At 37.8% G+C, this 17065-nt stretch overlaps 1 protein-coding gene across 3 annotated transcripts in view; it reads left to right on the forward strand.

The window, feature by feature from the left end:
- tnpo1 (transportin 1) overlaps positions 1-17065 on the forward strand; it is a 30959-nt gene that overhangs the window by 2285 nt on the left and 11609 nt on the right. For all 3 annotated transcript variants that reach the window (XR_002922214.2, XM_024299097.2, XM_024299096.2), the window contains 13 exons: positions 62-211; positions 2828-2934; positions 8292-8425; positions 9151-9232; positions 9992-10114; positions 10723-10841; positions 11116-11176; positions 11315-11483; positions 11632-11784; positions 11874-12099; positions 13542-13713; positions 15334-15420; positions 15537-15644. Coding sequence is in view for 2 of the 3 variants with exons in the window: in XM_024299097.2 (XP_024154865.1) it covers positions 62-211; positions 2828-2934; positions 8292-8425; positions 9151-9232; positions 9992-10114; positions 10723-10841; positions 11116-11176; positions 11315-11483; positions 11632-11784; positions 11874-12099; positions 13542-13713; positions 15334-15420; positions 15537-15644 (1691 nt within the window). In the remaining variant the exon portion in view is untranslated. The remainder of the gene's footprint in view (positions 1-61; positions 212-2827; positions 2935-8291; positions 8426-9150; positions 9233-9991; positions 10115-10722; positions 10842-11115; positions 11177-11314; positions 11484-11631; positions 11785-11873; positions 12100-13541; positions 13714-15333; positions 15421-15536; positions 15645-17065) is intronic.

Raw genomic sequence — 17065 nt, forward strand, 5'->3', positions numbered from 1 at the left:
AAAAAAAAAAAAAAAAAAAACCCTAAACAGACGAATTTTTCTCATTCTCTTCTCTCCAAAGACGAGCCAACCCGATCCTTGAGCGGACTGATTCTGAAGAACAATGTCAAGGCTCACTATCATAACTTCCCAAACGGCGTGTCTGATTTCATCAAGAGCGAGTGCCTCCAAAACATCGGGGATTCTTCTCCCCTCATTCGGGCCACAGTCGGTGAGTTGCATCCTCATGCTGCAGCTAAAGCGGTCCTCCATTGAAGTTGTTGAAGTTGTGTTCCCGATGCCCTTTGCTGTTAAGCCTGCTGGCTGCTGGTGCTTATGTACATTTACCTGGAACATTTTTGATACATAATTACAATAACAGCGTCTGACTTTAAATATTTGGTGGAATTAAATGGATTTTTACTTGATCTTGTCGTCTTTTAAAGGTTAGGTTTTTATTCTTGATATTTACTAAGTGTTACATTTATTTTTAGCACAACAATTTTAGATTTAATTATTGTTTTTAAACTTAGTTGCAGTAATGCTCATCATAAATTCATGTTTAATTTTTTTTATTGAATAAGTGTATAAAAATGTCCAAAGTTTGCTTGTGTCTCCTGTAATTGTAAGGAGGTTACCACAAAAACCATACAGATTAGGTCAGAAGTTTATGCTCTTTTGATGCTGTGTGCAGTGAAATACTGAATTAGTGTCTTGGAAAAATTGGCCTGGGTCATGACTTTTTGGATTTCAAACATCAAAAGTAAGAATAATTGCTGTGGAAAAATCAATTATGTGAACGTTTAAGGCCAACTTTAGTTCATGCTGTTTTATGTGCAGGACCTACTTTTTTGAGATGGTGAACATTATAAAAATGGCTGGGTTTAAACCAAAATTTCTAAATCAACATCCTTTTTCTTTTTTGTTAACATGTCAATGTTAGAAAAAGTCCCTAAATTTCTGAAGGACAGTCGACACAAACACTGCTTTAAATGGAAATCTTTCGAAACTGTTACTGGTAGCTCTGCCTTTGACGGAGAATACCAATGACCTCCAGAAGCAACACAACTATAGCATGTGCTTAAATAAAACTTTCAGCTGCTCAACTTTCTGATCTCAATGTACAAATCTACAAAGAAACAGACTTAAAAAAAAACATGAAAACCAGGGGAGCAATGATTTATTTTCCACACAATTTAGCTCAAACCTCCATTTTTAGGTCACAGTTTTATTTTAGCATTTGGCTTTAAAACAGCAAAAAGCTAAAAATTTAGAAAAATCTTTTACATTTTCTAATAAGCAAGTAACAATTAAGAAAATACCTTTCAGTTGACATATGCTAAGCCTGGTGTAATTTAATTAAAACAATCAAAGATAAATCCTTTAATTCATCACAACACCTGTTTGACACTATAAAAGTAAACATTTCGTGCAGTAACGATTCACTTTACCCACAATTCAGTTCAATGGGGTAATTTACAGGTCACTTTTTGACCCAGAATTGTATAATCCTTAATAAATATTATTACTTTTGAATTGCAAACCTGCATTCAGAGGTTGACAGCTCTTCTTCTGCTCCACAGCTGCAAGGGGTTGGTTAGGCGGTCCTTAACAGAACCAGCTTTAAGTTGAAGCTTTGCAAGATGCGTATGATTGGCTTGAATGTTTGGTTGCTTTGGGTCCCCTGATAATCTGGAACAAATTTTCAGTCTGAACACGCCCAAGTGGACCCTGGTACGGAACTAGGAACCGCTCTCTGACCCATCTTTTGAGGTGATCTTGGTTAGTTTCCAATTGGACTGAGCTTTGGTTCGTTCTGAGTTTTACCAGTCTGAATAGGCTCCGTGCTTGAAACAAATGAACCAAAACAGCCACCGTAACCGGTCTTTATGTGATGTAAACAGGGAACTGAAGACAAACGTGGAGCAGCGACGCAACAGCAACTCATTAAAATGTCTGGACTTTTCCAGTCCGAATACATTCACAGTTATTCAAGTTACCCATTGGTTTAAAACACTAATTATTAAGGCTTGAGTTAAAAAAATAATTGCTTTTAACCTAAAATCAATTCATTCATAAAAGTTAAAATCCACCCATTTTCCACTCTGCTTAAATCTAATGGGTTCACGGGTTGCTGGAGCCTATCCCAGCCACTGTCAGGCAAAGGAAGGGCACATCTTGGATGGTTCACAAGTAAGTCCATCACAAAGCCACACTGAGACAGACAACCACACACACTCAAGTTCGCCCGTACAGATAGTTTAGAGTCACCAATTGACCTATGAATCATGTGTTGGACTGTGGGAGGAAGCTGGAGAGCCCGGAGAAAACTCACATCTTGTCCAATTCTACACAGACAGAACCAAGTCGGGATTTGAACCAGGCAAGAGCACTAACCACTACATCACCATGCGACACAAATCTGAAATCAATAGAATTAATAATTATCACTGATTCCCAGCCTTAAAATAGAGTTTGAGCTGTGCACAAAGCCCTGTTGTCCAAACTAAAAAACAAATTAAAGCTATATGTCATGTTCTGATAGAGAATTTTACTTATTCAAATTAATCACCAACCAGAGCCTGTGGAAAGTTCTAAAGAAAAGTTTTTTTTAGGCTTATTTTCTATTTTAAAGGTTTATAAATGCTACAAAGTAATTTTGCAACCAAGACCTGCAGATTTGGCTAATTCGGTTCTATGCTTGTTTTCTGTTTCAAAGATTTGCCTTTTGTGGGAGGATGCTTCCAGAATCTACACTTTTTTGCCTGTTTCCAATCTAAGTCTAGTGCAGATTTAACAGTGGGACTTGTTTTTATGTACTGATTATTAACAGAACGCTCTCTTGCAGGTATCCTTATCACCACAATTGCCTCCAAAGGAGAGCTGCAAAACTGGCCTGAGCTGCTGCCAAATCTTTGCCTTCTGCTGGACTCTGAGGACTACAACACATGTGAGGTCAGGATGAAAAAAACTCATGTTTGTTTGACATATGCTGAATTTTCTGGAAAAAAAAAATCCAAACTGTGCAGCAACCAATACACCTTAACTCCTCTGAGTATTCTCACTCTCCATGTTTACAACAAATTAAAATGGCATCTAATTGATTTGTTGATTTGTATTTTTTTAATGTTTAATTTGCACTGGAGGGAATAGTTTATAGTTTATTTATCAAAATGTTTGGCTGAAATTTTGAATAAACTTGAATAGAATGCATCTAAACTTGTTGTAGACTGCAGCTGTTGTAGCACATTTCTGAATTCAATTATTTTAGTTTTTAGACATTCTGTAGGGAATTTATTGTTTCCAGGAGATCTGAAAGACAAATCTTGATGTTAAAATTCCCCCTTTTCTTATATGTTGAAGCTTTATATGGTTTTTGCTGTCTATACATGTGCAGTAACAATGTTGTCAGCTGTGCACACTCTGTAGCGTTATAAAACCTGATTAATGCTGCAGCATATTGCTGTTTCAGTGACACAGAAGGAAAAGCAGAGATTAAATGCACATATTTGCAGCTGTAAGTCATTAGAAGGCAATGTTTCAGGCTCTGGAGAGACAGTATGCGTGTCTGTTTTCCCTTTTTTTTTATTAATTTGTAGTAGAAAGGGTCGAGCCGGGCTGTCTAAAACATCTATAAAGCTGCGTCTGGATGCTTTCCTGCTGGCCAGATGAGCTAAAGGCAGCCTCACAGCTAGAGCAGCAGCTCCTGCAGATTATTCAACATCGAATCATCATTCTTTCTGTCCAACCCAAAAGACCATATGACCCCATTTTCTGGCATATCGCACATAATCACCCAGAATAGGTTTTATGCTGCACATTTGTGCGTAAAGAACCTGCTGTTGTTTTGTCCGATCCTGCATGTTTGTCTTTTTTAAATCCATAATCCATCATTATCCAATTCTTTGCATCTTTGTGTGCCCAGCGGTTCCACCGTGTAATAATTTGCACTGCTTATTGCATAAAGAAAGATGTTTTTCTATTTGAAATGGAATTTATTTGAACGTTCTGCTTTGAATTGGTGACCGATTCCTTAAAAGCAGACGCTTGTTATCGCTGTTTTTCATCCGATGGGTGGAATGCTGCTCACAGACTCCCCGGTTATTAATATGCTGCTTTTATCTGCGATCCCCCGCAACAGTGAAACTGCATACATTACAGGCGAGTGAGCCAGGTAGCTTCCTCGAATCCAGAGGTGACACAAACGCGTCCCGGCAGCGCAGCTCGCCTCTCGTTTCCGCAGGAATGTTGGTTTTGACTTTTCGTGGGCAGCATCCTCCGAACATCAGGAAGGTGGTGTGACAGAATAATGTGCATCCCCTCGTGGCAGCACTGCCGGCCTGCCTTACAAAGCTCATTCAGAAGCTGGGATTTAGGTCAGCTATTTACTGCAGAGGATCTTCAAGTGTGTGTGTGTGACTTAATACTGAACAGAAATCAAATGTAAAAATCTCCTTAGTAGAGTTTCTGCTTTTGAAAAGCAGCTTGGAAGCCTTTGAGTTGGTGGTTAAGTTGGCGTCCATTTGACATTCTGTTGGTTAAGGGTTCGATTCCCATTGTTTAACCCTTTCTGTTCAGTCAGAATTATCTGACTGCGTAAATGGTCACCGTATATCAAAGATTGTGAGTTATTTAGGTGTCACTGGCGACATCTCTGGGGTTAAAGCTCTAGTTGCTCTTTTTTTACATTTTATTTTGAACAATTGCTAGGTTTGGTAACGGGTCTAAACAATGAGTCACTTAGACTAAAGATGCTACGCTAGCCTGTTACCATTGTCTAAGATACGTAAAGAGTGACACCATATTGGACATGTCAATACACAATGATACATATATTAGTAGATACAGTAAAATAACCATAAAATCCTTAATTTTGGTCTGACTTTAAAAGAAAAAAACCTTATCATCACAAAAAACAAGATCCAGGCTGTGGTAATAATGTTTTTTGTACAAAGTGCAACAGATAAACAACATTTCAAATATATAGGAAACACAATGTATACCTGTGATTTTATTCAAATCTACAGTAAACTCCTTCAGATCTTCCTAAAGGGTTTTAGTTCTCCTTTATCAACTAACAGTAATAGTTTACTTGTGAAGAGTCGCATTCTTGTTGTTCCAGCTCTGTCTGTGCATTTGTTGCACAGCATTAAACAGGCATATTCAATATTGTGTCCAACACAACAAGCTAGCGTAGCAACTCTAACCTAAATATATCTCATTGGGTCTAAAGCCTTGGAAGAAAGTATAATACAGTTTAAAGCACATCCACTAATGTGTAGAGTTATGGATACAGACTTATAGATTTAAAATGGAAAATCATGTAAATTATAGGCGCTTTGTAGGATGTACGTGAACAATGCTTTGACTAGCGCCACACGCCGCTAGTGAATGTGACCCTTTAGCCTTGACTTACCTGTTTGGTTACCCAAGATCTTTAACTGCTCATCTCTAAGCCTGTGTCAGTCCTAAATGGTATTATGTGAAGATCCTTTCTTTTTAAGCTGGTTGAATAGACATGACCTGGACAATTGAGAATGTAACCCAGCCGGCCGCCCTTAAGACGGGTTCAAACTCTGAGAGCAAGAGCAATCATCTTTCTGACTTGGACATTTCTTCTTCCAGGAATGGCTTAAAGTTCCAAAGAAAGTCTCACATATCAATTTAATTGTCAAATTTCATTCAAAAACAATTTTCCTTTGGATAAGAAATAAATGGAAAATTAGGAGCAGACAAAAAATGCAGATGTAGGTGAGATGCAGAAGCTACTATTGCTAACCATGAGTTCCCGGCTCCGCCTCTTGTCTGGCACTTGTAGACGACTAGATCCATGTATTGCCCGAGCTTGCATCTGTCCAAACTGTATAGATGGAAAACTCTAATATTACTCTTCATTTTTGTTGCCCTGGTAATGCTAATGTCAGATCTCTGTCTCCCCCTCTGGTCACCGGCGGGAGCAGTCTCCAGAGTACTAACTCACCTGACACCAATCTGACAATCCCTCACCTGCTTCTTAAGTAGCACACAGAGCTGGACTCAGTGCGAAGTATTGTTTGTGCCACCGCGCCTGCATTACTGAGCGTTTCAGTCTGGTCCTGATCTTCTGTTTCTGACTCTGCTTATTCTCCGATTGCAACCTGCCCTGACCCTCGCCTGGACTCTGACATCTCTACTTTCTTCTTGGATGCACCCATGCTTGTGATTGACCTCTGTCTGACCCTGATTTAGCTTTGTGGACTTTTAGCTGTGCTTAGTTTCTGTCTGAAGTCACAAACCTGCTGCACGTGGAACCAGCCATCTGCCAGTTTGTGACAGCTAGGTTGTGGGTGTGAGGGGCTGTAATCTACCGGACTAGCATGTAAACAGAGAGCTCTCAGTTATGAGGAATGGGGGAGGAGGCCCACCTACATGAATTTTTAAAGAACTAGTGCCACTCTGCAGAAACCTTATGCTAGAAAATGACAGATTTTTTTTTTTTTTTTTTTGTTTAAGACGTCATAATTAAAAGACCACTCTGAACACTTTTCTGAAAAATGATCGGAGTGGATCTTTAAGTAGCCTGATTTTTGAAAACCCAGTTGTGAACATTGCAGTGATAAATTAGAAAACTCAAATATAATGGTACGAAATATAGTTAAAGTACATTCAAAAAGCTTTTTAGAGCAGTGATAAATTTCATTTTTAAAGGAGATGAAGTTGTTTCTCCGGAGAACCTTGGAGGTAATATAGAAACGATTAGGAGAAGCCCCCCCACCCCCTGCTCAGAGTGTCACCGCACACCCCCTCCCCTGTCTCTATAAAAAGAAACAGGCAGGTGTGCTGAATGCCAAATGTAACGTTGGACGGCTTTTTATAGGTCTCAACTGAGCGCTTTTACTGTTATGATTAATGGCTGCGTGCAAACTGCCGCCGAGAGTTTCGGCTTGATTGCACTTTAAAATGAAAATGACGCTAATCTCTTAGACATTATTGAGTTTTTTGGCTTTTTTTTTTTAAACGTGCAGAGCCGATTAGGTGTCTGTCCGTATTTGCTGTGGCGGGTCGCCGCCTGCATGACTTGCATTCCTGCGTCGAGTGACCTTCAGGAGGATTGCAGTGAGGACGCTCAAATTATTCTGCCCTTCCCCGCTCAAATACAGTCGCCTTTATAGTGACGTCAGCCTTTTGTCCTCCAGCTCACAATTCAACCCATATCTGTGCTCGAGGGATTTAATCAATATGATGATCTCTCTTTTTTTATGTCTGGAGCGAAAAAACTTTCCTAGTGTGAAGATGTCAGACGTGATGAAATAAGTCATTTCTCCACGCACACCTCATGATCTCCACACCTTACCCCCTCACTCCATCCTCTCTGCATATGTCTGTAAAGAATGCCGATCTGGGAGTGGTTTCCATGGAAACACATTTCAGCCGGCGTTGGTGGCAGTGCTGTGTCGTTTCTTGTTTCTGCTTCTGAGGCTGCCTTTTTTTTTTTTTTTTAGTGTGAGACTGAAATCTGCAGCATATCGTGAGCATGCATACTAAACATCAGTCAAGCTGCTAATATTCAGAGATACATTTTGCACGCGAGCATGTGACTTTGAGCACGAGTGGATAAATGCTTTTTAAGGATCAGGGATCTAAAAATCTGACACTGATCTTTTCTAAAGCAGACATAAAGTCAGGTTAACATTTTTTCTTTTGCCACTAAAACGAACCCAATGATTTGGAGCTATCTCATGAACTTTCTTTGTATATATGTAAATATATATATATATTATCATTTACTGTAAGCTTTAATCATTCTACACAGTGAAATTATTTAGAGCTTCCTATTTTAAACCAAATTATGTATTCTATGCAACTGATTAATTTGTCCTAAATTATTTCAAAATAATTTATTGTGGTTGTTTTCCATCGTTGTCTCAAACTTTTTGCTCTTCATAAATCTTTGATTTGTATTATTTATCTTAATTTTAGGGGAACTTTAGGACTTAAAACCAGTTCATAGATTTTTACTTTTCTGAAGATCTAGCACAAATATGACAGTTTTCCCTTTGCAGCAGAAAAGTTAATTAACACTTTTCATATTGTGAACAACTTCTCTTCTCTAAGATACACATTTATACATCCTTTTTGTCCAAGGTAAATGTTTGAGTTAATGTTTTCTGAAGTAAATATTTGCTGTAAGTCGTGCCTGAACTGGTTTGATCCCCTTTAGTGCAGAAATCTCTGTAGTTATTTTTTTCACTGCGTATCTCTTGGATGGAAAAATACACAATTTTAAGAAATAACATTTTCCTTTCTTTTCTTTTTAAAAATGTATCTTTCAGGGAGCATTCGGAGCGCTGCAGAAGATCTGCGAGGATTCTGCTGAGATCCTGGACAGTGACATGCTGGACCGTCCGCTTAATGTCATGATCCCCAAGTTTCTGCAGTTTTTTACACACAGGAGTCCTAAAATTAGGTATTAAAGCTTTCTTTTTCTGTCAAACATTTTTATATTTGTTGGCTATTTTGTGAGAAAAACTCGTTCTCTAAACCAAGAAAATGTTGAGTTATATGCAGATCAAAGAGAAATATTTCTGTGTTTATTGAGAGGGAAACAGATGTTGGCAGTAAATTGTGAAATATATTGGTAAAGTAAAATGTTTAAAAAACAAAAAAGGGAACGTTATAATTGCGTTTTCTTCTTGCTTCCTACTTTTAACCTATTTTTTGTCTCTTTCTATTTCATTTATTTCTTTAGTTGGAAAGAAACAAAAAGGCTGGAAAAGCGAAGAATAATATTTAATACTAGATAACATAAAATGAAAGTCAAAAATAGACTTTTAGGTTTTATATATGAAGTATTTTGCTCTAATTTTTCTTTCTTTGTTTTTAATTCATCATTATAAGTTTTATGTAATTACTCCAGGAAAATGCATTTCAAAATCTGTTTAAACATCAATTTTTGTTTAAAATGTAGGTTTCTAATTTGAAGTTATTACTGAAACTTTTTGGAATGAGGACATGTTTTAAAATCCAGATGTAGAAAAGTCTTGGAAAAAGTTTGTTATTCCTGCTCTAATATTCAGTTTGACTTAAATTTACTGAAAATTTTAAAATCTACTGAAATATCTGCACAGACCAGAGCAGAAAGCATCAAAAAAGAAGAAAAGTGACTCTTAGGAGCTGCTGTTTGTGTTCCAGGTCTCACGCCATCGCCTGTGTCAACCAGTTTATCATCAGCAGGACTCAGGCGCTGATGCTTCACATCGACCCTTTCATCGAGGCAAGTCTGGCTGAAATACGACTGAGGGTGTTTGATGCTGAGCGAATAAATATTTTCCTGTCATCAGGCTTTTTGGCGGAAAAAAAATCAGAGCAGATGGAAGTAAAAATTAGCAGATTTGAATTCTATAAGTTGATAGAAATAATGTTTTAGGTCATTTTTTGATAAAATTACAAATCAGATTTTTGCTTTTTGGACAAAAATACGTTTTTTTCCCCTAAATTAATTATTCTTTATTTTTTCTGCATCGTTTCGAATGGTTTCTCTGAAAACTGCATGGATGTGTCACAAACACCATAAAAAAACAATAATTCTTTTTGTATTTATTCCTTGTAGCTTTATTTTGGCGCAGCAAACATAGTTGGTATGACAGCATCACATTACAGTGCCTAAAAAGGATTTTACAGCTATTGATAAAAGTGCAGCTTCTCTGAAAGACAGATGTCTTGAAGATTTTGAGAAGACTTTAAGTTCAGAAGCCAAGAGTCAACTTCAAAACGTCATCTGGATGAATGAGAATCTTCATCGGCATACTTAATGACAAATTCATCCAAACTCCTTTGGGAAACCAAAAATGTTGCTCTAACAAGACCACTCAAACTTTGAAGTGGGCATTGTGGGGAAGAAATTGAAAGTAAACACTATTAATAATTTGTTCTGTTTTTCAAGTGGTAGTTGTGTAAAATCCATGCAGTATCTTGGGTTTGTGTGGTTTGGAGTGACATGAAAGTGAAAGCATTTGGCTCTCATCTCCCACAGAACCTGTTTGCTCTGGCGACGGACGACGAGCCGGAGGTGAGGAAGAACGTGTGCAGAGCTCTGGTCATGCTGTTGGAGGTCCGTCTGGACCGCCTCCTGCCGCACATGCACAACATCATCGAGGTGAGGAGGCTGGGAGCCATCCGTGCTGCATAAATGAATGTGTGACTGAGGTTTTGATGGTTTTGTTGATTAAAATGGGTCATTTGCACAATCCACATTAGATGTAACATTGCTCGGTCATTTCTGGTTTAGACAGGCGATAGCGTTAACATAAAGATGCGTTTCCATCTGTCTTTTAATTATAATTATGTCGTTTTAGGCAAAATAAAAAAAAATGTTGTTTTCTAGGACATAGTTTCTGCAGAGCCGCAGTAGTTCATTAGAAAGTCTCCTCGGAATTGAAGTAACTGGAGTAAGCCCATCCCTACTTCCCGTCATCCATCTGTGTACATGCTCTACCGCTAGCTTACCGCAGATATATACAAACACCGCTCCATGTAGTGATCAGGCTAAAAACATTTGGGGGTAGCCCCTCCCACACGCATCTTGGGCGTCAAGCTTATAAACACATTTTTGGACAGGCGTCGAGCAGCGAATTTGTCACTCATCCAAATAGAAATGGCTGACGAGAATTTGAAGCACAAATCGCGTTTGGCGTTGAACAGTTTTCATGTAAATTTTATGAGGCGGTGCTTTAAAGTCCAAGTTTTCTCTGACTTTGGTTGCAGTACATGCTTCAGAGGACTCAGGACCAAGACGAGAACGTCGCGCTGGAGGCCTGCGAGTTCTGGCTTACTCTCGCGGAGCAGCCTGTGTGCAAGGAGGTTCTGTGCGGTCACCTCTCTCAGTAAGAACATACCCAGCCTCTGTCATTTTAAGCATGGCTGATTCATAGCGGTCTCAGCAGTGAGCCAGCGAAGGCCTTGTAACAGAATGAGATTTGTCCACATCTCCTCACGGGCTGATGAAGAACCCCACTGGCCGTTGACCTCCCTTGTGACATCTGTCACTGAAGCGCCACATTAAACTGTGCCCAAAGTGGAGTCAGATGTGAGTGATGACTGTGACTCTGACTTATCCTTGCTCTTTTTTTCCACCTTTTCCTCTGGCTTCTGCTCCAGGCTCATTCCAGTGCTTGTCAACGGTATGAAGTACTCAGAGATTGACATCATCCTGCTCAAGGTCAGTTTATATACTCTAATATGTGTGTACCTTGTGGTGTGAATTGCTTCATGACTCAGATTGACAGCTAAGCTGTGCACCCGTCTGCGCCTTTGAGTTTTTAGTCGGAAAACTGACTTTTATCATTTTTCCTTCCAGGGCGACATTGAGGAGGATGAAGCCATTCCAGACAACGAGCAAGACATCAGACCCCGCTTCCACCGCTCCCGCACGGTTGCCCAGCAACACGAGGGTGATGGGATTGAAGAAGAGGATGATGATGATGACGAGCTGGATGATGATGACGCCATCTCTGACTGGAACCTGCGTGAGTTAGTCTGTGAAATCGGAGCAGCTGTCTCCGTTCATCATTTATTTAGTTTCAAATCTTCCATTTCCTGGAAGTGATGTTTCTTTCTGTTTGTGTCGTGCGTGTTATGTCTGTGCACTCCTGTTTGTGTTTCCTCAAACATCAGGAAAATGCTCGGCGGCAGCGCTGGACGTGTTGGCCAACGTCTTCAGGGACGATCTCCTGGTGCACATCCTCCCTCTGCTCAAAGAGCTGCTTTTCCACCCAGAGTGGGTAGTCAAAGAGTCTGGCATCTTAGTGCTGGGGGCTATAGCTGAAGGTAAAAATACAAAGAAGGAAACCGTATTTTGAGTTTGCCCGTTTAAATCCACAGTTACCCTCTCTTTTTTTTTATTTTCCCATCTTCAGGCTGCATGCAGGGCATGATCCCATATTTGCCTGAGCTCATCCCACATCTCATCCAGTGCTTGTCCGACAAGAAGGCGCTGGTGCGATCCATCACCTGCTGGACCCTGAGCCGCTACGCCCACTGGGTGGTCAGCCAGCCGCCGGACATCTACCTGAAGCCTTTAATGACGGAGCTGCTCAAGCGGATTCTAGACAGCAACAAGCGGGTTCAGGAGGCCGCCTGCAGGTGAGAAGTAGTGCTGGAACCCGTATCTGAATACCCGGAGATCTCCCAAAAATTCAAATATTAATACATGTGATGGTCACTGATTTGTGATATTTCTAGGTGTAGTAGAGTGGGAAAATATAATTAAGGAAATTCAAATACTGCTCTAAAATTCAGAATAATGTTGGATTTTAAGTAGGGATGACACAACTCTGAATTGAACACCGAACTGGATGTTACACTGGATCACGGGGAAAAGCGATTGTTGCATTCCTACTGTTTAGATTGAAAGTTTTAAACAATTTTGCTAAATTAAAGAAGGATTTTGTATTTATTATTTTCTTTCACAACACCAAATTCTAATTAATTTAATTCATGTAGCATCTTTGATGTAAAAACAGCCCAAGGTGCTGTAAATAGACACACTATGACGTCATTCTCCACACATGCAATCAAATAAGATAAACCTCTCATAATAATAAACACAGAAACAAATTAAAATACAATAGAAATAATTGTAAAACTTAGTATTAGCTATTTAAAAGATTTTTCTTCATTGTTGTCAGCGAATTAAAAAAAAATTACTTATCAACAAATTAAAAAATATATATTTTGCCAAAATTATGGGTTTTTTTTTAAATACTCAAATAATATACCAAAACAAAACAAAACTGTGGTTCAATAACCAAGAGTTTAGCCAAACAGCGAGGAAATTAATTTGTTGCGTCCCTAATTTTAAGTGTATAAACTAAACAAACCATATGCCTTACCGGCACCAGAAGTAAATACATCTTCTCAGTGAAGTTCTCATTTTCAAAGTAAAAGTATCAAGTATTTTTCGTAGGTAAAAAAATGAGACTGAAGTTCAGTTTACAGCTAAGAATAGTTGACAAATTTACTTCATAAAAAAAAAGATAAATATGAATTTAAAATTTTTTTAATCAATAATGTAAGTGTCATTGTTAAAAGTCGCACTCCAATCATCTTTTGATCTATTTTAAAAGTGTTTCCAGCGGAAAGCTTTTAATTATAATTATCTAGTTTTTAGCCAAAATAATAATAAAAAAAATGTTGTTTTCTAGGACATAGTTTCTCCAGCAATAATAATAATCATCAAAAAAGGCCACAAAAACATGTAAAAAAAAAACAAAACACACTTTGCTTTGGAGTGGGTCTTTTAAAGTGACAAATACCATTTCCTTGAGTCAAAATTTCTGTGTTTTTAAGCTACGTTTTCTTGATTCTGATCTCCTGTTCTGAAAAAAAGCTTTGAATAAGTGTGAATAAATACAATTTTAATACATATGTATGTCAACAATTCAGACATATTTGTATTACATAGTAAGAATCCTGGTTTGATCTGTGAACCAAATTGGACTGAACGTTCCACAGCCCTACTGAAGCATACCAAAGAACCCCCTTTTTTCCCTTTGTTTCATAACGTCTGATTTTCTCCCTGAAAGTGCCTTTGCCACCCTGGAGGAGGAGGCTTGCACAGAACTGGTGCCGTACCTGGCGTTCATCCTGGACACCCTGGTGTATGCCTTCAACAAGTACCAACACAAAAACCTGCTCATCCTTTACGACGCCATCGGAACGCTGGCAGACTCGGTGGGACACCACCTCAACAAACCAGTAAGCTGCACTGCTGCGTGTGCACTTTCACTTCATGTTTCTGCCTGGATGACACGCACACCACCACTTCCTCATGTTTTTGATAAAGAGAACTTTGTTATGCAATGTCTGACAAATTTGCTAATATCACATTTGGGATGCAAATTTGTCAACACCAAAGAAGTTGTGTTGGCATGTCAGATAAAATTCTAGATATAACTTCATATAACTTGATATAACTTTGAACTTAGCTAACACATAATGTAACATCAAATGTAGTGCTGTGAAATGTGAAGTGCAGCATAGAAGTTTAAGAAGAGGAGCTGAGAAAAGAACAGCTTAAAAAAGACTCTTTTTTCGAAATGCATTTTAACGAAAAAACAACAGAATCATTATAAAACTTTCAAATTTCTTCACCACTCATAATTTAGTGCACTATATAGTGCATTCATCTTTTTGTTGGGGCGCCTGAATCTCTAGTTCCAAAATGCACTAGCCAAGAAATTTCCCAGAAGTTTCTGCAAAAAACAGCTTTATTGACAAATATTATACATACAGAATATCAAACATTGACTCTTCACACTACGTAAAAATATATTTTTTTCATTTAAAAATAATAAAGGTAAAGGATTCTGCTAAAGTTTCAAATGTCACCATGTTTAAGTGTTCTAATAGCTTTTTTGTTAGTGTAAGATTCAGCCTAAATTCACTCAGTTTTGTAACTTCACTCTAATAACAACAACAGGGACACCTAGTGGCCAATTGCAGTAGAAGCGCTGCCACAAACAGCACAATGGTTCAAAAAAAGACTGTTTTTATTAGTTTATTAGATCCTTAGTATTTAATTTAGAAATGTAGAATTTGCAGCTGATGTAGAAAAATAATTTAAATTCTGGAGAAAAAATTAACATGCAGAAAAACTCATTCAGTTTCTGCATTTTTTCTTTTTTTTAAAGGATTTATGTGACAGAATACTAAGAGATAAGCTACTGGTTTAGTTTAATTTCTTTAATTGCAAACTGAAGCATTTTGACCAAAGACTCTTAACTTCTGCATTCCTGATGGAATTTTTATGTGTATCAACACAACAACAACAAGTCAAAATAACTGTCTGGCTGTGACTGTTGACAAAATATGATTCAGACTTGGCTCAGGAACATGTAAATATAAAGATTTGTGATGCTACCATCAATACAAGTACATTATTGTGAATATTATCTTTGATATGCTTCTTTATGTGAAATGTGGAGTCCGCTTGGACGTGACAAACCAATATTAAAGACAGTTTTAGAAGTAAAAATCAGCTCAAACTTTGCTCTCTCCTTATTTTTTTTTAATATTACAAATTATGGGTGTTATTCTGGATAAAATCAGAAAAATAATACATTTGCTAAGTAAAATCTAATATGAACTGATCCACACTTTTACTAAGTCTTACTGCTTAGCTGTGAATGACAGTGTCATCTGCAAACAACTGAAAGTTTGGTATCAAATTTGAACCAAAGTGGTCCAAGAATGGCTCCCTGAGACACACCTTTGGTTACATTCAGTGAATAAGAGAGTCCAACTTGTACTTACTAAATGTTGATAGTACTAATACTTTTTATTGCCATGTGAAAGTCTTTTTCTCTTGTTTTGCAGGAGTACATCCAGATGTTGATGCCACCATTGATCCAAAAGTGGAATCAGCTTAAAGATGAAGACAAAGATCTTTTTCCTCTATTAGAAGTGAGTTTTGTCTTCAAATATTCCCAGAATATAAACAAAAATAGACATCCTGTTGGTGGTATAAGTTGAAATGATTCAACTCCTCACTGAGTCCTCTTCCCGCCTTTCCCTCTCAGTGTCTGTCCTCTGTAGCCACGGCGCTACAGAGCGGCTTCCTGCCATATTGTGAGCCCGTGTACCAACGCTGTGTCAACCTGGTCCAGAAAACTCTGGCTCAGGCCATGGTGAGTAAGAGACGCCTGGTTGAGCTTTCAACATTCAACCGTTGCTGCATTTAAGGCTCTGGCATTTCTCCTGTTCATCAAAAGTAAATCTTTGAAGCCCAACAGCTGATTTCAAAAGAGTCATTACATAAAGAAGAAAGCACCTTTCCGGCTTTTTATTCATTATTTACACTCACGGAGTTTTTAAAGCAACTTCGCTCTTTCCCCTCCAGACACATCAAAGGAGACGCTGCAGAAACGGTCTTTGCTTTTTATTTGATTTGGAAAGATTGTTTCTGCTGGATGTTTTTCATTTAGTTCTGAATCCTAATCTCTGCTGCAGACTTTGCATGAAAGGCCACAAGCACAAGTTAGCTGAACCCTGACTTTGTATTGGCATATATAATTGAGTCCAACAATGATTAAAAATGAAAATGAAGCTGTGGTTCAGAGACTAAGCTTTCATTTTAAGACAGTAGCCATTAATGCAAAATCATATAATTTTGGGAGAAATATTGAGGTATATATTTAAGCATTGTCCACTTTTTGTACCGAAGGAAACCATTTTGTAAATTTCAGTTTGCTGAGGAATGAGGCACCTTTGATTTAGGGGACGTTTAGCAACTTTTAGCCACACAAATGCCAAATGATTTGGTACAATTTGAACTTAAATACTTCAACTGTACTGGTGTATTCAAAACATTGTCTTCCCTTTGTGTTTTTTTATATATGTATACCGGTATATATATTCCTTTAGAAGATGAGAATATGAAAAGAGTTTAAGCTTTATTAAAAAAAAGGTTTCTGAAATAATAACTGTTGGGATCCAAAATTTCCATGTGTGCTTTACTTTAATAATTTAGAAAACAACCTAAGAAAGCTATTGTTTACAAGGCTTTAAGTGCCTAATATTGCATTTCTATTATTATCACAGTAAATGAAATCAGAAAGAATAGTTTATACTTGTCATTTAGCTTTTAATGTATTTCTGCTGTTTATTTAAAGAAAACATCTAAAGAAAATTACTTTTTTATATGTGCAAAAAAGTTTATGTAGGAAAATAATAATATATATTTAATTTTTTATTGGGATTTGCTATATTACTACAAAGAACCAAGTATTTGTGCATCTAATTTAATGTGAGCTGTTTCAAGATACTAGAAAAGCTTAAAAAAAGGATGCCAAATTTGCTTCAATTAAAACTTTTTTTTTTCTTTTTACTTTCTTTTCCCAGAATAGTAGTAAGTTTAAACTGGATATGTGAAAGGTAGACCACACCTGTGGTCATGTGACTCACTAGTGTATGTTGAGTTTGTTTAAAACCAGTTTTTCTGCTTCATGGTTGTTGCACTTTTGACTAGGGCTGCCACAAACGATTATTTTAATAGTCGACTAATCACCGATTATTTTTTCCGATTAGTCGACTAATCGGGTCATGCACA

This window comes from Oryzias melastigma, linkage group LG12 (assembly GCF_002922805.2).
Source record: "Oryzias melastigma strain HK-1 linkage group LG12, ASM292280v2, whole genome shotgun sequence".
Lineage (NCBI taxonomy): Eukaryota > Metazoa > Chordata > Actinopteri > Beloniformes > Adrianichthyidae > Oryzias > Oryzias melastigma.